The sequence below is a fragment of the Schistocerca americana genome, chromosome 2, assembly GCF_021461395.2.
Source record: "Schistocerca americana isolate TAMUIC-IGC-003095 chromosome 2, iqSchAmer2.1, whole genome shotgun sequence".
NCBI classification, from domain to species: Eukaryota; Metazoa; Arthropoda; class Insecta; order Orthoptera; family Acrididae; genus Schistocerca; species Schistocerca americana.
Window position 1 is genome coordinate 560,126,014 of NC_060120.1, and position 22,612 is coordinate 560,148,625.

The following is a 22,612-nucleotide window of genomic DNA, read 5'->3' on the forward strand; positions in this document are numbered from 1 at the left end:
AGGGGCACTAAAAATGTATTGTGTGGACAGTAAGTTGTAAATGTGGGTCATATGGGGAGCATGCCAGAGATAAGTCCCTGCAGACGCACTATCCTCTGTGTCCTCAATGGCTCAGTCGGATAGAGCGTCTACCATGCAAGCAGGAGATCCCGGGTTTGAGTCCTGGTCGGGGCACACATTTTCAACTGTCCCCATTGATATGTATCAATGCCTGTAAGCAGCTGATGGTCTGGGTTTCATTTTAATTTCAGCATTGTACTCTGTCATCAAATCTGCCGCTGATTGTTGCTTGTCCTGCTTTACATAGCAGGCAAAAATCTGACATTGACATTCCATGATGGGATGCGGTTGTCCACTTTCTGCAGATGCTCACAACAGTGGCACACCTACAGCCAAACAGCTTTGCTGTATCCAAGATGCTCTTCCCCAGATGCTGTGCCACAACAATATGCCCTTTTTTAAAGCACTTATGTCAGTGGATTTCTCCACTAGTGGGCCTTATCATTATTGTGGCCCTATTGTAAAGTTACAGACTATGGTTCTAAAGCTCTTGGGTTTGATCTCTGGTCAGTCTTAGGATCTTTATCTGTCACTTATCACTTCTTTCACATCTGGAAATGTCCGTTGATGCAAAAAATGCCAAGTTGCTCTACGGTTTGGGATCCACTTTAAGCTGTAGGTGACTTTGGCTGTGTAAGTCAGTTCAAAGGTCAAAGAAAAACAACAGCATACTGTCTCCAACAAGACAATTAAAAGTAATCCTCTGATTTATTCCAGTTTTTCCTTTTTGTCATCACTAAAATGATTCCTGATTCATATCCATGCCTTTTATATACTTCTGCAAGCTCCCAGCACCACCAAGTGGCATTCAGTCTTGTAGTGGGCAGTGCGTGAATTGTTTTAGCACATTAGTGTAGATAACAGAATTTGGTAGAATCTTGTGCACAAACGGAAAAATCAAGTAGGGGGTAGTACTGGTTCTATAATTCATTTTGTGGAGTCATGAGTTTAAGAGTGGGATTACTATCATAATTCTGTGCTTATTTAATTCATTGACTGTTGGCTTAAGATTGCATCATTCGATGAATTGCTCTCATGATCCCTTGGCTTCCTTACCCTGATAAATTCCAGTAGTCTTATTGTTCTATACTGTCTCTTTGCAGCATGTGCCATCTTTCTTATTTTTTTCTCATTTTACTATAAAGAGTGCACACTTAGGTTGCAAATTTCCACTTAGGTAGGAAAGTTCAGAGTTAAATGTCTTTATTTGCTGTTAATCAAACTAATCCTTCCAAATTTTTTATAAAGAATGCATGAGTTATCTATATACTGTAATTTTTATTTCCTTTTATTTGTAGGTTTAATATCAACATTTTACATTTAGCCATTGATTTGTTTTCTATCTGTGTTTCAGTGGCAGATTATTATGTGGGTCCATTACCACAGTTAAATGGCCTCCAAGTAGTGGAGGACATGTTTTCCTTCTTTGTGCTCTTCAATTACATTATACCTATATCATTGTATGTTACAATAGGTAAGTGTAGCTGAATATATTTCTCTGAATACCAAAACTAATATCACACATAACCATAATTATAGTGCATGTTACATGAGAAAGCAGATTGTCAAGAAGATATCCATAGGGAAGTATGGAGGAGAAGTGCTCTGCTTATGTGTGGTTGCAAACATTACAAGGCATTGCTGCGGAAGTCAGTGAAAGGAAAAATGTTCAAATGTGTGTGAATTCCTAGGGGCCCAAACTGCTGATGTCATCAGTGGTGAAAGAAAATTTATTGCTACAGAAATGTAGCCACTGTGAAATCTAGGGGAGAGCTGTTATAAACTTCCAGTGATGTTTGCAGTAAGCTGTCTGGTGGTTGGTGAAGGGGAATGTGCAGAACTATTCCAAATTTAGCTGCCTTTTGACATAACATATAGTCATATACTTTAGGAGCCCGCTATATGTTTGGCCCATTGAAGCAAGCCATAAAATGTTTTAAATATGGGCAACATTTACAACATTTTACAGAACTTTTTACACAATGTATTGATAAATTTTCATTACATAAAAGCAATGTTTGCTGTAATTCAGTAGCCATCTTCTTGGTGTAACTAATGGTTCACTGATACTGCTCAATGTTCTTTTCCAATACTGCTCAGTGTTATTTTCCAGCTGCTTCAAATTTAGGATCTGTTATTCTTACTGCCAAGTAAAATAGCCTGGTGGTCTAAGGGCTATGTATACATCATACAGAAAAATAAGAGCCCTGACATATGGAAGCACTGTTGCCAATTTTCACCTGCTGTACCAAAGCTACATGACTGCAAACAGTAGTCATTGTTAGAGCCTTGGCAACACTGGGACATATACATACTCATGTTACATGACTGAATATTTAATAATGCAAATAAGCCATGTCAAGCCCCCTTAGTTGCCAGGGCTCTTCTTTCACTGTACAGATTAAGTGCCAAATAATATGGGTCTGTTATTGAAATATTCCTGAGGGAAGTTCTTGCTTTCACATTTAGTATTATTATAAGACAAGGTCTTTCCCCAAATTTGTCATTTTTTTTCTTCTTTCTTTCTTTGTTGTCATTTCATCCCCACTGCCCAACATGGGCAAGAGGTGGGTTGTCACTGGAGAAAATTTGCCACTCTTCAGCCACATGAGAGTAAAGTCTTAAAACATAATACAAAAGCTGGACATGGTGGTTGACAAAAATAAACGTTTTGTACAATGAAAAGACAGATCATCAGTTATATAAGTTAAAATATAAAAGGTTGGCTTGGTGATGAATTAAAATATAGACATTGATGAATGGAAAATGAGTGTTGCACTCGAATATATAAAAACAGATAGACAATTTCATAAAATAAAATGGAAGGGCCGATATTATGACTGATTAAAGTAGATACATAGATGAGTGAAGAGCTGAGTGGATGTTGAGTGCTGGGGATAAGGATGGAATGTAGCATTTAAATTTAGTGTGTAAGAGGGGGTTTGTGTGGGTGAATGTTTGGAGGAACGACAGGGGACGAGTAGAGAGGGATGCGGTTCCGAACCAAGACCTAGGAAATGGCTGGTGAGAATTGAAGGGGAAGGGACCCCAGAGAAGGAGAGGGTGGTACAGACATCCTAGATCTGGTAGCAAGCTAATGTATCGAGGCAAATTTCATGCTCGATCAAGGGATGGTGATTAAAGTTTCATTGGGAGAGGATGTGGAGAGAGTGGGGGTTTAGTATTGGAGGAATGTGGTGATAGAGGTGAGGCAGAGTATCAGGAAACCAGGAGGCAGGAAGTGTCGAGTTTATGAGTAACATAGGATATTCAGAGATGTTCAACATGGAAGAGTAGACTGGGGAATGTTATGACTTGTTGGAGGATGTGGGTGAGGGAGGGTAAGCGGACCTGAAAGACTAGTCAGAGTGCCTGGCGATCAAGGATGTGTAGGGTGTGGTAAAAGTAGAGAAGAGCGGAAGTCCATGCCACATTGGCATAGCAAAGGATGGGTCAGATAAGAGCTTTACAGGTGTGGAAGATTGTGGAAGGGTGCAATCCCCATGTTCAGCCAGTTAGTAGTTTTAGTAATTTTAGTTCATTGTGGGCTTTCTGTTGTTTGGTTAATAGATGGGATCTCCATGTTAGTTCATTGTCAAGTGTTAGTTTGAGATATTTGAGTGTATAGTTAACTGGATAGGCTGTAAATGATAAGGTAAATGTCATGGAGGTGGAAGCTGTGGATGGTTTGGGCTATAATTATTGGATCATTTGAAAAATATGAGGCCATCTTATATTAGCAGATTAAACTATTGCTGCTGAAGTCAAAATTTTTACATGGTTTATTAGAATATGTAGGGTTAGTCTTACATTTATAGCGGTCATCTTGGGCTGTTGAGGTCATGTGCAAATTTATTTTGAAGAATTAGGAAGGGGCAGGGCTTGGCAAATAATACACACACACTGCAACAGGCTGCAGATTTCCTGATACGTTGATGCTCCTGATACCGTGTCAATGTTGCTTGAACAATTGTGTGACATTGACTCATGCAGCACTATTGCAAGTGGTAACTAGCCATTGCAACAGTCTATTGCTCTGTTTAAACTTTGACAATTTTGAGAAAAACTGGAGGAAACAGCATTAAATTCTATTGTTTTACAAACTTTTATTATATTTGAACAAGTTTGCAATAAACCTTCTCATACATATATGAATATCGTATAAAAAAATTAGTGTTACTTTTTAAGCAAAGGAAACATTGAAAAACAGAAATGTTCTCCTGAAAATCATTAGTTGATTCAGAGCCAAGACCAGTATTTTCTTTGGTTGTGAAAGACTGTAATGATTTACTAAGTGGGTTGCAAATGAGAAATGAAATAAAAAATAAATAAAATAAAAAATAAGAAAGAAAGATTATATTGAATAAAGAAAATTTATGTTAAACAGACACGTTCCACATCATTACAAAATGTCATATTCATGACCTATGGAACAAATATTAATGGAATGTAGATGTGATGTTCTTGTATCACAACACTGGATAAACCTGTTTGCTCCTTTTTATCAGTTTAGAACATGGTGGTGACATTCAGTTGAAACAAGAAGGAAAATTAGTCCAGAATGAAATGTCTAGTAAAGGAAATAAATCATATTAAACTAACTTATGACAGTATAAAGTAATTGAATATAATAGAAGGAAACATTCCACGTGGGGGAAAAAAATATATATCTAAAAAGAAAGAAAGATGATGTGACTTACCATACGAAAGCGCTGGCACGTCGATAGACACACAAACATACACACAATATTCTAGCTTTCACAACCAACGGTTGCCTCGTCAGGAAAGAGGGAAGGAGAGGGAAAGACGAAAGGATTTGGGTTTTAAGGGAGAGGGTAAGGAGTCATTCCAATCCCAGGAGCGGAAAGACTTACCTTAGCGGGGAAAAAGGACGGGTAGCGAGTGTATCCCTTCCAAGCCTTCCTCACATCCAGCATTGGTTCACAACCCTTCCTCAGGTCCCTACAACATGACCCTAACCTGTCCTCTACAGAACTCCAGGCTCTGTTTTCCCTAAAATCCATTGACTCCATTGTTACCTTCCCAGCAGACAAAGGATCTACCATTGTGGTACTTGACCTACAGGAGTATGTTAGTGAAGATCCACACCAGCTGTTTGACACCTCTACATACAGCATCTGCCATTAAGATCCCATCCCTGTAATTGAAACTGACCTGCAGTCTCTCCTTAAAAACCTCAGGCCCCTCACTAGGACTAACACTTCAGTCCATAGAACTTCTTACCCCACCCAAACCATGCACCCCTTCCTTTTATCTCTTCCTAAAATCCACAAACCCAATCATCTTGTCCATCCTGTAATTGATGACTTCAGAGCATCCACTGAATATATATATGCCTCATTTGATCAACACCTGCTACCCAGAGTACAAAGATTTCCCTCCTATATTAAAGACACCAACTATTTCCTAGATTGTCCGAAATCTGTGTCCATCCCACTCTCACCAGACACCTTATCTCTCACCATTAATGCCACCTCCCTCTATGCTAACATTCCCCATGTATATGGTGTGTCTGCTGCTGAACATTTCCTCAGTCAGTGCCTACCAGATTCCAAGCGTTTGACATCCTTCTTGCTCACCTTAATCAACTTTATACTTACCAATAATTATTCTTGCTCACCTTAATCAACTTTATACTTACCAATAATTACTTCACCTACAGGCTGTGGCCTGCCTCACAGCTTCCACTGCCAGTACCTCCCCCCTATCTTAAAACTCCTCAGAAGCTCTCTTTTGTCTCTGGCATGGTGAATACCTACATTACACAAATATTTTATTCTTTGGACTCCTGTTATAATTTTATGTAGACAAGAATCTTTAGCAGTGGGTGAATAAATTTGTGCATTTATTCTGACATACAATGTGTGTAACCTGGCTGCTATCTCAAGCCAAGGCATGTGATGTTTCTGATTGTCATATCAATTTTATATATGACCAGAGCCATTCAGCTACAGCTAATGTAACTTACCACTATATGATGTAACAAGGTCCAATCCTTCTGAAGAAGATATTTTTATAAATATTGAAACCTAGGTTAAGGAGTAAATAAACCTTTGGTTTCAACTGCTTGGCTGATTTTTCAACCTCTTCGAATTTACACAGTTGCTGAATCACAGCCATGTTTAAGATTTTGTAATACATAAAAAATACATTCATGAAGCACGCAGAGAAACTGTTGTTGATAAATAAGAGAATGGATTATAAATATATTCACTTAATGACATAGTACATTATAGAAAATAATAGTGTTTTGCAGATGTGGGAGACTTTTCACTCAGTCTATTAACAGATCAGTCTCAGATGAGAAATATGAAATATACTGAAAACAATGAAGAAAGGAAAGAAGAAGAACATGTTTCAAATTTATTTTGTAAGCTGGAAAATGTGGAGGAGGATCTCCAGTGACAGGACAAAAGAACACATGTTTTGGAAAATTGATCATTTAAGAAAGATACAAACTAGACATGTAAACACAAAGCTAAAGAACAATTGTTAAAAAGGAAGCTATGTGTGTGAATAACTTTAATAAAAGGAAAGAGAGTTAAACTGTATTATAAAACCAAAAAAAAAACATCACACTGTGCCTTTGTTTGCCAGTCTTGTTTTATTGTTCTCCTGTTTTCAGTATTTATACACATATGTGATAATTAGTCATCATATGTGTTGGTTTTTGCACAAACTTTTTAGTTCTGAAAGAGGAAAACAGGATGTAAATTTAAGTGTTTATGTATATGTGCCTGTTCATAAATGTGAGGATGATAGTTTAAAAAATTCATTGAAATTTGTTCCAGAATTGCAGAAGTTTCTTGGCTCTCTTTTCTTTGGATGGGATCTTGAGCTATATTGTGAAGAGACAAAACAGGGAGCTATATGCAACACCTCAGATCTAAATGAAGAGTTGGGACAGGTATAAAACTGAACTTAATGTTGACTGCAGCAAAATTTATTTTGTTTGTACTGCAAAAATTGCTAAGGCAGCTTTGTTATTATACATAGTTCAGTAATATTTATTTCCATAAATAAAAGAGTTACTGAAAAATATTGTTAACCAAACACAAACACTCTCACTCCCCTCTCCCCCCCCCCCCCTCTCTCTCTCTCTCTCTCTCTCTCTCTCTCTCTCTCTGTGTGTGTGTGTACGTGTGTGTGTGTGTGTGTGTGTGTGTGTGACAGAGAGAGAGAGGGAGAGAGAGAGAGAAAGAGAGAGAGAGATTAAAAACATTTGTACATTTCATGTATTGTCATTTGCTAGACCAGTGATTCCCAACCTGGGGGCAATTACGTCTGAAAGGCAAAGTCAAACTTCATGAGGAGTAACTACTAAGTAGTTTTGATGAAGATTTAGTGACCACTCTAAATTATTATTTTTTGATAATCACTGTTATTACTATTACAGTAGATTCTAATATACAACAGATCATCAGCAATAGCAATTTCCCATTAGGACAAAAGCCTCCTCTAGGTATATCCAGGCATTGCTACCTTCAGCAATATAAATCCCTGTTTCTCTTAACTACTTTTTCTACTTTTCTACCTACTTGCAATTAATTTGTCTCATCAGCCTTTTCTTGTTTTTCAGAATCCAGAAAAGAACTTCCTTTGGCTATCTACCATCCATCTTCCTGGTTACTGTTCACCTCACATCTCATTTTTTTCTGTCACTATCACATTAAGGTCTTTCATTCTAGTCTACTCCCTAATGTATTTATTTGCATTCCTGTCTGTTCTAGTCAGTCATGAATACTGACAACGAATGGGAGAGTTGTGCTCTGACCACATGCTGCTCATATCCGCATCCAGTGACACCAATAGTCTGATGATTACGTGACAGTCGGTCAGTGCCATTGGGTCTTCAAGGCCTGTTCGGGTGCAATTTTTCCTAGTTATTTGCAACATGCATCTCTCTGTTCATAACTGAACCACTCCCAGATCTGAAAGGCCTTCATGTAAAAAGACCACATCTCGAATGAACTGTTTGTAAATGCCCAACTTCATAAACACCAAAAACTTCACTTTGAAAAGTAATGTAGTTTACCAAGAGCACTGTAGACTATTTTTACTCTTCTGTTTATTTCTCTTACTGTTCATCTACTGGTAGTAGTTATCACTTATCATTGGTAAAAAGTTGTAATAGTAACTTTTCTTCTGATTTGGAAAACTGATGAGTAAATATGTGAGTTGTAAGACCAGTTTCTCTGAATTAAGGAATATTTTCAAATAGTGAAATTCAAGTGGAAGTATAATTTCTTGGGCCTGAGAAGGCAACCCACTATATATAGATTTTCATGAAACAGAACTGCCATTAATTAAGCAAAAAGTTTGTGGTTATATTATTACAGAAAGAACACTTAAGAATATATATTGCATTTGCCACAACTTAGAGGTATGAAAGTAGACCTTTGACTATGGTAGAATGAAAACGAAAGTGAAAAACTGAGCGAACTTGCATCATGACTTAAGATGTCCAGTGGTGGTTACCAAACAAAATACAAAAAAGTATTGTTAGAAATAAGCAGAACCAGACATCCCATTGACCCATTATTTCTTGGTTATGAAAAAAATGTAAAAAGTGTGGGAATTTTGGTTATTTTAACATTAAGTAAGTAATATAAATAATTTGTCACTTTGAAAGTAGTAGTGTTAAATTTTTGGGGCCTAATGTTTAATTAAGTCCCAAGCTTTGTTCAGGGTATTGGATGATATCTGATGTCATTTATGGGTAATGATCTCAAATAAGTCAGTAACCACAGCGCTAGACAATGCCATTTTGTCAGATTAAGAGGTTCAATGAGTTTGAAGTACAAAGAGGGAGCTACAAAATACAAGTGCATATTATATTTGAGAGTAACATTAGTCCTTTATTTCTCATTGTGGATAGAAACAATTCCTATGAGTACAATTTCTTACAATTGGTAATTTCAAAGTTATTATAAGTTCACAAAATGAGTCTTCTACTATGCCATGGGATGTCCATTTTGTTAAACTCCGCAACAGATTAAAAATGTGCGCAGGACTGGAGGCTCTACTGCAGATGTATAAGAGAGCTTCTGTGAATTTTGTTAAGTACAGTGGAATACTGAAAGAATTCAAGCAGTCAGCTAGGTAGCTCAGTCTTGAGTAAGATAATTGCCTGTAAAGGCAAAACTGCATGTTCAGATCCCAGTTTGATGCACAGTAACTACACTATGTGATCAAAAGTATCCGGAAACCTGGCTGAAAGTGACTTAAAAGTTTGTGGCGCCCTCCATCGGTAATGCTGGAATTCAATATGGTGTTGGCCCACCCTTAGCCTTGATGACAGCTTCCACTCTCACAGGCATACATTCAGTCAGGTGCCGGAAAGTTTCTTCGGGAATGTAATGTCAGCACATTCTTCATGGAGCGCTGCACTGAGGAGAGTTATCGATGTCAGGCGTTGAGGCCTGGCATGAAGTCGGTGTTCCAAAACATCACAAAGGTGTTCTGCAGGATACAGGTCAGAGCTCTGCACAGGCCAGTCCAATACAGAGATGTTATTGTCCTGTAACCACTCTGCCACAGGCCGTGCATTATGAACAGGTGCTCGATCTTGTCGCAAGATGCAGTCGCCTCCCCCGAATTGCTCTTCAAGAGTGGAAAGCAAGAAGGTGCTTAAAACATCAGTGTAGGCCTGTGCTGTGATAGTGCCACACAAAACAACAAGGGGTGCAATCCCCCTCCATGAAAAACATGACCACACCATAACGCCACCACCTCTGAATTTTGCTGTTGGCACTACAAACACTGGCAGATGATGTTCACCGGGCATTCGCCATACCCACACCCTGCCAATGAATCACCACATTGTGTACCGTGATTTGTCACTCCACGCAACATTTTTCCACTGTTCAATTGTCCAATGTTTACGCTACTTACACCAAGCGAGGCATCGTTTGGCATTTACTGGAGTGATGTGTGGCTTATGAGCAGCCGCCCGACCGTGAAATCCAAGTTTTCTCACCTTCAGCGTAACTGTCATAGTATTTGCAGTGGATCCTGATGCAGTGTGGAATTCCTGTATGACGGTCTGGATAGATGTCTGCCTATTACACATACGACCCTCTCTCTGTCAGTCAACAGATGAAGTCGGCCTGTTTGCTTTTGTGCTGTACGTGTCCTTTCATGTTTCCACTTCACTGTCACATTGGAAACAGTGGACCTAGGGATGTTTAGGAGTGTGGAAATCTCGCATACAGACTTATGACACAAGTAACATCCAATCATCTGACCACATTCAAAGTCCATGAGTTTTGCGGAGCGCCCCATCCTGCTCTCTCACGATGTCTAATGATTACTGAGGTCGCTGATATGGAGTACCTGGTAGTAGGTGGCAGCGTAGTGCACCTAATATTAAAAATGTATGTTTTTGGGAGTGCCTGGATACTTTTGATCACATAGTGTATGTCAGGAAGCCTTATTATAATTTGTTGTCATTGAGCTTGTCTTTTAATGCTGTGCTACAGCCACTTTTTTTAATTAAATAAGAATCATCTTTGTGTATGAAGAAGTGAAAATTATGTCACTGGTTGCAGCCATTTGATAACCTAATACTAGGAAGACAAGTAGACAACTGAATCTTATTAATAAATATGGGGTGGGTTAACAATTCATGCTTATGTGAATAAAATAATGAGTACTACATAGTGGTAATTATTGCTTCAGGCACATAATTTTTGTCATTTTGTTACAGGTTGAATATCTGTTTACAGATAAAACAGGAACATTAACAGAAAATGATATGCAGTTTCGCCGCTGTTCAATTGGGGGAGTGGCATATGTTGAGAATAATGGAGAACTATTCAGGCTCACAGAAGATGGCACAGAAAGGAACAGTATTCTCTTACAGTGCATGACAGTAAGTGTCTACAAATTGTTTTTTGTTAGTTTGTATTCTTCATGATAAGTTGTGTTATAGGTTAAAAACTGTTTTCTTAACTAGTACAATGAACTTATGACCAAATGTATCAAATGTATATAACATGCCATGCATGTTGTCAGTGTTAAAGTGTTTTTTTTAAACAGATATTACTGCTGATCTTTACTTGATGCATCTAAAGCCATTTAGCCAAAAAATGTGACAGCAATAAACAGCATGTACTTGCACAACAGATAGTATGGACCATGTGTATACAAGTAACCAAAATTCATCATATCATTGTTTCCTCATCTCTGTGTGATAGTGATCAATCCTCATCTCTGTGTGGTAGTGAGTTAAATAGCCTGGAAAATTAACGATACAACTGTGTGTGAGTTGTGGTCATTGATTTGATTTCTTAGTACAAAATAGGATATGTGGTTGATGCTCACCTATAATTGTATGATATTTATGAGCCTCCAGAAGGGAGTGAATGAAAAATAAGCATTTTGTACTTAGTAAAGGTCATACAAATGTGCATGATGAGGAAAAAAGGAAACATTTTTGTGTATGCGAGTGATAAAGTAGTGGAAAATCAGAAAATCATAACTGCAGAATTAGTCACTTCACTATAAAGTTACTGCAGGTGTCCTGGAGAGCATTATATGAAAATCTGCACATAAGGTGTGTCAGAAACTCAGATGGAAACTTTTTGAACACCACTTTATAACAGAGATCTCGTATGCAGTGACTGTCATCTGTACCTACAGCCTGATAGCGGAGTCTTCCGTAACATTTGTATGACAATGAAGCATTGGAAACTTCAGCTCTGGACTGGCTGGCATCCCAAGCATGAATATTTGTCATAATACTTAATAGCTTGTTCCACAGTTTCAAAAGTGTTTGGAAAATTCTAGTGACTGTGTAAAAGAAAAAAATGGAAACAGTTTGTGATGTTACTGAGCAACAGTCATACAATAATTTATAAATGAACACACAGCCATTTGACTGTATTGTTGTTCATTTAATTGTGATGCAGGTTTTGGCCTTTTATGCTGTTTTTCAAGTGATTGAGTTTATGTCATTAACATATATTCCAGGACATCAAGCTCAAAATTGGCCATAAGCTAGAAAATTATATATATTTTTCTTAATTTATGGCCAATTTTGAGCTTGATGTCCTGTGCAATATATATTAATGACATACATTCAATCACTTGAAAATGGCATAAAAGGCCAAAACTTGGGTCGTAATTAAATATACAACAATAGTCAAAACCCAGGTCATAATTAAATAAACAACAATACAGTCAAATGTCAGTGTGTTGATTACAAAAAAGTGAACAAAGTGTATATGTGTGAATGTAATAACAAATTTTTGACCTGCATATTTTGTGTTTTTGCATGCCAGCTAGACCAAATTTTTGCATTTGTCTCATTATTTACAAATTGTAATGACAGTAATATTAGCCACACACCAGTAAAGTTTAAAATGTACCCAGTATTTAACTACATTCTTCATCTTAAAAGGAGGAGGTTGCGGCAGAACTGTAATTTTTTTACACTGTTGTGTTTATTATTATCGTCATCATCATCATCATTTAAGACTTATTATGCCTTTCAGCGTTCAGTCTCCATGATCCCCTATTCAGTGCTAACACTGGTGCTACTTCTGATGTTAAAACCTATTACTTCAAAATCATTCTTAACCGAATCCAGGTACCTTCTATTTGGTCTGCCCCGACTCCTCCTACCCTCTACTGCTGAACCCATGAGTCTCTTGGGTAACCTTGCTTCTCCCATGCGTGTAACATGACCCCACCATCTAAGCCTGTTCGCCCTGACTGCTACATCTATAGAGTTCATTCCCAGTTTTTCTTTGATTTCCTCATTGTGGAAACCCTCCTGCCATTGTTCCCATCTACTAGTACCTGCAATCATCGTAGCTACTTTCATATCCATAACCTCAACCTTGTTGATAAGGTAACCTGAATCCACCCAGCTTTCGCTCTCATACAACAAAGTTGGTCAAAAGATTGAACGATGCACAGATAACTTAGTCTTGGTACTGACTTCCTTCTTGCAGAAGAGAGTAGATCGTAGCTGAGCGCTCACTGCATTAGCTTTGCTACACCTCGCTTCCAGTTCTTTCACTATGTTGCCATCCTGTGAGAATATGCATCCTAAGTACTTGAAACCGTCCACCTGTTCTAACTTTGTTCCTCCTATTTGGCACTCAATCCGTTTATATTTCTTTCCCACTGACATTACTTTCATTTTGGAGATGCTAATCTTCATACCATAGTCCTTACATTTCTGATCTAGCTCTGAAATATTACTTTGCAAACTTTCAATCGAATCTGCCGTCACAACTAAGTCATCCGCATATGCAAGACTGCTTATTTTGTGTTCACATATCTTAATCTCACCCCGCCAGTCTATTGTTTTCAACATATGATCGATAAATAATATGAACAACAGTGGAGACAGGTTGCAGCCTTGTCTTACCCCTGAAACTACTCTGAACCATGAACTCAATTTACCGTCAACTCTAACTGCTGCCTGACTTTCCATGTAAAGACCTTTAATTGCTTGCAAAAGTTTGCCTCCTATTCCATAATCTCGTAGAACAGACAATAACTTCCTCCTAGGAACCCAGTCATATGCCTTTTCTAGATCTATAAAGCATAGATACAATTCCCTGTTCCACTCATAACACTTCTCCATTATTTGCCGTAACCTAAAGATCTGGTCCTGACAACCTCTAAGAGGCCTAAACCCACACTGATTTTCATCCAATTGGTCCTCAACTAATACTCGCACTTTCCTTTCAACAATACCTGAGAAGATTTTACCCACAACGCTGATTAAAGAGATACCTCTGTAGTTGTTACAATCTTTTCTGTTTCCATGTTTAAAGATTGGTGTGATTACTGCTTTTGTCCAGTCTGATGGAACCTGTCCTGACTCCCAGGCCATTTCAGTTATCCTGTGTAGCCATTTAAGACCTGACATTCCACTGTATTTGATGAGTTCTGACTTAATTTCATCCACCCCAGCTGCTTTATTGCACTGCAATCTATTGACCATTTTCTCCACTTCCTCAAATGTGATGCTATTTCCATCATCATTCCTATCCCATTCTACCTCGACATCTGAAACATTACTGATCGTATTTTCACCTACATTGAGCAACTCTTCAAAATATTCCCTCCATCTGCCCAAGGCATCCACAGGATTCACCAGCAGTTTTCCTGACTTGTCCAAAAGACTTGTCATTTCCTTCTTACCTCCCTTTCGAAGACTGAAAATTACACTCCAGAATGGTTTTCAAGCAGCTTGACCCATAGTCTCCAACCTGTTTCCAAAGTCTTCCCAAGATTTCTTCTTGGATGCTGCAATTATCTGTTTGGTTTTGTTTCTTTCTTCAACATAACTTTCTCTGTCTACCCGAGTTCTAGTATGTAGCCATTTTTGATACGCCTTCTTTTTCCTTTTACAGGCTGCCTTGACTGTGTCATTCCACCAAGCTGTTTGCTTCATCCTACTTTTACACACTACTGTTCCAAGACATTCTTTAGCTACTTCTAGTACTGTGTCCCTGTACCTTGTCCATTCCTTTTCCAATGACTGTAATTGACTACATTCAACTAACTGGTACCTTTCTGAGATCGCTGTTATGTACTTGTGCGTGATTTCCTTATCCTGAAGTTTCTCCACTCTTATCCTCCTACATATGGACCTGACCTCCTGCACTTTTGGCCTCACAATCCCAATTTCACTGCAGATTAAATAATGATCAGTGTCATCAAAGAATCCCTTGAATACACGTGTGTCCCTCACAGCCTTCCTGAATTCCTGATCTGTTATTATATAGTCAATGACAGATGTGGTTCCCCTGCCTTCCCAAGTATACCGGTGAATGTTCTTATGTTTAAAAAAGGAGTTTGTGATTACTAAGCCAATACTGGCACAGAAATCCAAGAGTTGTTTTCCGTTCCTGTTGGCCTCCATATCCTCTCCAAATTTACCCATAACCTTTTCATACCCTTCTGTTCGATTTCCAATCCTGGCGTTAAAATCACCCATGAGCAGAACACTGTCCTTGTCCTTTACTCTAACAACTACATCACTGAGTGCCTCATAAAAACTGTCCATCTTATCTTGATCTGTCTCTTCACAATGCGAATATACTGACACAATCCTAATTTTCTTGCTAGACACTGTCAAATCTATCCACATCAGTCGTTCGTTTACATACCTTATTGCAACTACACTGGGTTCCATTTCTTTCCTGATGTAAAGCCCTACACTCCATTGTGCTATTCCTGCTTTGACTCCTGACAGGTAGACCTTGTATTCTCCCACTTCCTCTTCTTTCTCACCCCTTACCCGAATGTCACTAACAGCTAAAACGTCCAGCCCCATCTTACTTGCAGCCTCTGCCAGCTCTACCTTCTTCCCAGAGTAGCCCCCATTGATATTAATAGCTCCCCATCTCATTACCATTTGTTTGCCAAGTCGTGTCTTAGGAGTCCCTGGTTTGTCAGTTAGAAGTGGGACTCCATCACCTCCAAAGGTCCGAGTCATTTTGCTCTGATTATTGCCAGCATCATATTTAAAGTACCAGGGATGCAGGTTGCTAGCCTTACTTGCCCCGAGTCCCATTGGGTTTTACCCCTAACGGTTGAGGGACTAACCGGTGGATTTGGTAGTCTTTGCCGTATGAGCACAAAGGTGACCACGCCTCAGAATATGTCCGAGATGCCCAGCCTTATTCCAAAGTAACTGGTATCCCGACTGTCGGGACCACTTACTTGGCCACTCATACATTGCCCATGGTTCATGAACTAGGACATGACTACAGGAACCCACACCATGAACCATTATTAAAAAGGTCAAATTTGGAATTTATTTCTGGTTATTGAATTTCAAACGTTGATGAAAGAACAGTTCATTAAAATAACGGTTATGAATATAATTTAAGCCCCACACTATAAAAAATCACTGTCTAGTTCTCATCACTTAATAGCTTCAACCTTATTTTCCCAACAATCACTTTGCTTGGCAACACACTTGGTCTGTGTATCCACAAGGTTGTGTATGTCCTCCAGACATTATTTACATGGGTTTCAACTCCTTTTGCACTATCCCTTGATCTTTTTGTTCTCTGCACAATATGACCAATCAAATGTTCTTTCAAAGGTGTAAGCCAGTGAAAATTTGATGGCACCAAGTCCATGCTTTACAGTAAATGTTCCAACATTTCAAATTTTAGATGCCATATTGCATCCTTAATATGTGCATATGTTTAAAGACACACTTTGTCAAGAAGCAGCAGTACTCATTATGAGAGAAGTCTGCAGCATTTTGATTTCATAACAAGCTACAATTAAGTATCTCTTTAGTGAACACCAGCCATTGTTTAACTCTTCTGCTGGACTACTGCTAGACCAGTATGGAGGCCTTGACTGTCAAAAAAGTGTTTTTTCTTCATCAGAAACATGATTACTCCTTTGATTGCCTTTTATTCTTTGATTCATAATGGTGCACTCAGAACTTTTCTCCTGTCGTATTTCCATAGTAATAACCCTCTCCACCACTGTCATAGTTGGTCGAGAAATTTAATCATGTTTTTGACAGTTGAATCTGCCTTCATAGCTAGGTGGTTAGTGTGTCTGACTACCTTGTGGAGGATCCAGTTTCAATTCCTCGCACTGTGATAGATTTTGATTGGTGGAAGGACTGGAACAAAAAAAAAAAAAAAAATCTGGATATCTGAAAATGGCTGACCACATTACCCTCCAGACCACATCCAAATGGCCCCAGATGACAGATGATGATACAGTGGTCAGTCTGATCATAGAGGTTTAGTGTTCATTGGAGAACCATATTGGTACACATCAAATACACTGCCTAATGAAAAGAGTGAAGCACCCAGAAGTGGAGGAGAAGACAAAATGAAACTTCATTAGTTGAGAGGGTGTATAATGTTGTTTCAGTGATTACAAAATTGAGTCATATTTCAAGGAACTTGACAGTATGTGCCAGCTTATCAGTATAATGTGTCCTGTCTGGTCAGGATGTGTACACTGATTTGGTTAGGAACGGTGTCAGAAAGCCAGTCTATCCTCTCTGGGGCAAGCTGGCCCACCACTGTTGTAAATAGTCCGTGATATCCTGATACTGGAACTGGGATGTAGTTGAAGCCTGAGATAGTCCCGTACACATTCTATCAGGGAGTTATCTGGGGATCTTGCTGGCCACAGGAGTATCTCAACATCAAAGTTCATAGAAACTCTTTGTTATATGCCTGAGCGTCGCCCTGTTGAAAAATGGCGCCAGAGATTGTTGCATGAGAGGTAACACACAAAAATACAGGATGTTTGTGATGTACCATTGTGTCATTAGAGTTCCTTCAGCCATACCATCTGTGACCTGAAGTTATAACGGATGTTTCCCCAGACCATAACTCCAGGAGTAACACTGCTGTGCCTCTCCAAAACATTGGAAGAGTGCAGTCTCTCACCAGGACACTGCCATACATGATGATGGTTATTCGAAGTAATACATAATCATGATTCATCACTGAATGCAGTATGATGCCATTCGTCAGCAGTCCAATTTTCCCAGTCATGACGTTGCTCCAAATGCAGCCAATTGCATTGTAGTGTTAATGGCAGCCTACACATGGGACAGAAATTACATAGGCCAGTTGCTGATAGTCTGCCATCAATGCTGCATGATGACACAGAAAGTTGGAGGGAGTTAATTACCTGTTCTCAGATGGCACCTACATTCCCATATAGTCCAATATCAGGCCGTTGTCACATCCAAATGCCCTGCAAATCTGGATATTGCAGGATTTGAACAGCCAGCCAAATGGAGACGCACAATGAAGCCCTTTTCAGACTCTGTCTAGTGCTAATAACTTTCTTGTATATGAGTACGCAGCATCTCCACATCCTTCCCAATGATCATTCGACAACGGCTGCTTTCCACACTCCTTATGTGCCATACAATGCCCGGTAACAACACTATGCACAAGCACCACTAACGCATGCTTTTGGCCATTCCACCTATCACAGAGAATTGGTACTCTAATCATTTACAGTGGTGTGTCAAGCTACACTGTCATCCAACCATTTCTTCTGGGTGATTTACTTTTTTTGTGACGCCGTGTACTTCTGTAGCCATGTTCATTATGCTTGATTTTTGGGGAGGGGGAGGGGGGGGGGGGGATTTATGCCTTGCTTTAAATCATTTGCGAATTTGAAATTTCATTAACAGTAATCTCTTGTTTAACATGAGTTCACTGTCTCAGCTCAGATCCATACCAATCTTCCATTTCATCAGTGACTGTGTGTCTTCTGGTTTTTAATCTTTCCACCAATTCTTTCATTTTAATTTTACTTAAAGCACTATATCCATATTGATCCTGTATTATTCTGAGATTTCAGATGATTTTGTTCCCCCTGGGTCAAAAAACAAAGACAAATAACACTCAGTCGTTCTTGTATGGTATGCATGAAGCCATATTGTGGGCACCACTCTGCGGGCACACATTACTCAGTCACAATGAAACCTACGTGGAGCACTTTTGAGAAACTATAATTGGTCTTGTAACACAATACTGTGATGTTTATACATTTCCATGAAAGTTATGATAAAATTCCTGTTAGTTGATTGCTTATCTTCCCAAGTATGATTTTTTTATTGTCTCAGGGTGACTATTATTCATGCAATTTTTCTTGATATGTTGATGCCCTAGTCTTAAATCAGAAGGATTTGGAAGGTGTCAGAATATTAGTGATTTGTCATTGCTTGGTGCAACCTCAAAGCTCAGTATGGAGCACGGTAACTGAACTGTGTGAGGGGTTTGAGCGTGGCAGAGTTCGCATACACCTCCCTCTAAGATAATAATTATCATCATCCAAGGTCAAACAAGAAAGAGTGTGCACCTATTATACAGTGAGTAGTTCAAACAATGGAAGGTTCAAGTTGAATATCAACAATATTATAAAAAGGATAAATTGCACTTCACCCTCAAAGATGACACATTCAGTTACAGACAGGCACTGTGAAAAAGACAGTTGCTCATTGAACTATTGTCCAAAGCCTTCTTTAGAAAGGAAAACACTCAGATTCACACAAGCAAGCACACCTCACACACACATGACCAAAGGTACCAGAGAGCATGATAATGTGTGCATGATATGCCCTTGCTTGAGTGTATTTTCTTTTCTGAAGAAGTCTTCATGGTCAAAACCTCAGTGTGTAACAGTCTTTTCACTGTGCGTATTTGCAGCTCAACATGTGATCTTTATGGCGAGCAGCAATCTATCCTTTTTGTAATACAGTGAGCAGTTCATAATGTGTGACAAATGATATGGGTTTATAATACACTGAATTTGTTATTTAGGCAATGCTTGCCCCATTGCTTAATTTTTATATTCTGAAAAACAATTTTTTTAATCATGTATCTGAAAACAGATATGCACAAGAAAAACTATGAAACCTGTACTTTTGTTTAAGTGAGATTTGAGTAGAAAACTAAATAGAGTACTAATAAACAAAGATAGAAGTTCAACTAAAACTGACAGTTACAAAATAATGGTAATGTCTGCTGTGAGGTAAAAGCAGCAAACTCTTGTATTATATTAACATTTAGGTAATGTAGGGAAAAAAAGAGTTGAAGTTATTTTCCTTCTCTTTTCAGTGTAATGTGTTTTGCCTTCAGTATGATTATCTGTTTCAGCCAGAGATAGAACACTTCTTGATCGCTTTGGCCTTGTGTCATTCAGTGCAGATAACTTCTGGAAATAATGGCGTGAATAATAATGACCAAGTTGAAATGGACTCAAAATTAGATTATCAAGCATCTAGTCCAGATGAAAAGGCACTAGTGTCTGCAAGTGCAAGGTAAGAGTTTGATATACACATACGTAGCATTGATTCTGTTTTCAATTCTTGGCATATTTATTCTCAAAGAAATTTATTAAATGATAGTTAATGCTAAGTTGCAGATCAATACCCATTCTATATAAATAATTAATCTTCATTTATGCAGATTTACGTAAATCAAAGCAGTCCACAAAAACTATGGTAGCTCATAAAACTGTTTGTCAAATGCGATTATACTTAAACAAATGCAGCATAAATAAAATATGAAAACATTGTTCAGAATAAGGAATTTGTGCTTGTATTAAAAGCTGTTTCAAATGTACACAATTGAAATTTTGGTTTGACATAACACTATTAACATTACAGTTGAAACTTATAACATCAAGCAGCTGTACAGAAAACGTGGTAGTATGCATTATTATTAATGATAGTGTCTGTGAACTTCATAGGAAGTGAATACCATTTTCCTTTAAAAATTACACTTGGTGCAGTGACAGTTCTGGAATGACAATATTGCTCCAGATAGAATCCGAAAAGTACTGTATGGTGCTCAAGTCAGGATGTCAAGCTAGCTACTATATGCTCAAATTGCATACTGTTGAAGTTATTCATCCATAACATGGACCTTATATAGTCGAACAATTTTGGCTTTCATGACCCAAATGTTGCCTCTGGCATCAGCAAAAATCTGCACTTAAGCACTAAGGATGTAAAAAACTTTAGCTTGGCTTGATGAATTTCCCCAAAAAACAATCCCATTTTTTTTTTGGGGCAATTCATCAAGCCAAGCTAAAGTTTTCCGGGCACAAAAACGTGCAGTAAGAGTTTTATGTGGTGTGAACTCAAGAACATCCTGCAGAAGCCTGTTTAGGGAACTAGGGATACTAATTACAGCTTCCCAATATATTTATTCCTTAATGAATTTTGTCATTAAAAATATATCACTTTTTCAAACCAACAGCTCAATTCATGGAATCAATACTAGAAATGTAATGAAGGTGTTGCCCTCAATATGAAAATATTAATCAGTTAAATGAGTTAACAGACATTTCGAAATAAACTTCTGTTCATATATGTTTACTTTCTACAGATAGTTTGAAATTTGAAATAAACATTAATATATTGATATGTTAAATAATACCTTACTTATGTTGGGAATACTGTGATAGATAAGAAAGGAAGTTTATATGGGAAGTGTGAGGTATCATTGTTATATGTAGGACTCAACTGTATTGCACAGCAAATAATTAAACATCACTCGTACTTACTTTGTTATGTAATTTAAAATAAATTTTATAAAAAAACATTGTCCAGTTTGTGTTTCATTTATGTCTTCCATACTTACTGCAGTCACTTGCATTGAAAAGATCATATTCTGCCTATTTGAAAATAATAAAAGGCTTTTTCATCTCTTTGGACAGTTTGGAAATGGAATTTATATTCTGTGTTAAAAATTTCTTTTTCATCTAACATTTATGGCAATTTCTCACCATAAAATATTAAAAAATTACAACAAATTGTTTGTAATTCAGCGGGCTTTATTTTCAAATCTCACATTTATGAGATATTTAAATCAGTTCTGTGAATTCACAGGATGATATTTTGTGGGATCAATAGGTTAGTTGTAAATAATTTCAATTTTTTGTCCCATTTCAGGTGTGGCGTTGTCTTTCTTGGAGAAGAAGGTGACATTAATACTATTCAGATTAGAGGCAAAATACGTAGATACAAAAAGCTAGATTGCCTCGAATTTACATCTGGTAAGTTTGAAGTTATTATTTATCTTTTTATTATAATATGTACAATATAGCATACTTTGTGATATCAGACATCTTAGGCCTAGGCTATACTCTGTTTAAGAGTGGGAAATAAAAGAGTACTAACCTGACTGTAGCAGATATTGAAAGTGACCACCATTCATCTATTGGCACCCTCTTCTACCATAACCTTTTTTTTCTATAGAAGTAGCCGATACCAGGATTAATCTCGGATCTCATTTAGGTGAACATTATCTCAGATGTAGAGGGAGACCAAGAGATGAATACACTAAGCAAATTCAGAAGGATGTAGGTTGCAGAAGGTACTTGGAGTTGAAGAAGCTTGCACAGGATAGAGTAGCATGGAGAGCTGCATCAAACCAGTCTCTGAACTGAAGACCACAACAACAACATTTCAGCTGTTTCAGTGAAAGAATTTCATTTGATTTTGTGTACAATGTATTATATTTCAGGCTAAAATCTATAAAAAGAAATTGATTTATTATACTCTGTACATAAAATTACCCTTCTTTTAAAAATATTTGAAATTACAAAATATATTATTAATTGCACAATCTAATGTGAATTATTAAATTTATTTGTGGATCAATTACAAAATAATGATATAATGTGGTAAAGATTCTACTTTGGTCAAGAAAGTTTGTAAACTCTTTGGAATATTGTGCGTACTGCAGAATACTAGTAGTAGGGGGCATGCCTCTGATTGAAAAGGATGTGTTTTTTTTAAATTTTGTCTGCAACAATGTAACTGATGGTTTTATGAAAAAGAAGATTGTAAAGTCAGTGTGATATAGAAGAATGGGATAAAAGAAAAGAAAATCATAGCAGCAGATAGTTCTTGATCAGTTATTTAGTCATCAAGAACCCACAACGTTAAATCAGAATTTCAGCTGCAAGAATGTGCCCCTATACGCAAGACTTGGAGCCAACAACAAGAGAAAATAAAGATAAGTAAAAAGTTTTTCTTTTGTATATC

At 37.8% G+C, this 22,612-nt stretch overlaps 1 protein-coding gene across 2 annotated transcripts in view; it reads left to right on the forward strand.

Moving 5' to 3' along the window:
* Positions 1 to 22,612, forward strand: part of LOC124596513 (phospholipid-transporting ATPase IF-like) — a 643,086-nt gene that overhangs the window by 523,259 nt on the left and 97,215 nt on the right. For both annotated transcript variants that reach the window (XM_047135678.1, XM_047135677.1), the window contains 5 exons: positions 1,415 to 1,534; positions 6,873 to 6,988; positions 10,790 to 10,954; positions 19,713 to 19,876; positions 21,515 to 21,618. In XM_047135678.1, coding sequence (XP_046991634.1) covers positions 1,415 to 1,534; positions 6,873 to 6,988; positions 10,790 to 10,954; positions 19,713 to 19,876; positions 21,515 to 21,618 — 669 coding nt within the window. The remainder of the gene's footprint in view (positions 1 to 1,414; positions 1,535 to 6,872; positions 6,989 to 10,789; positions 10,955 to 19,712; positions 19,877 to 21,514; positions 21,619 to 22,612) is intronic.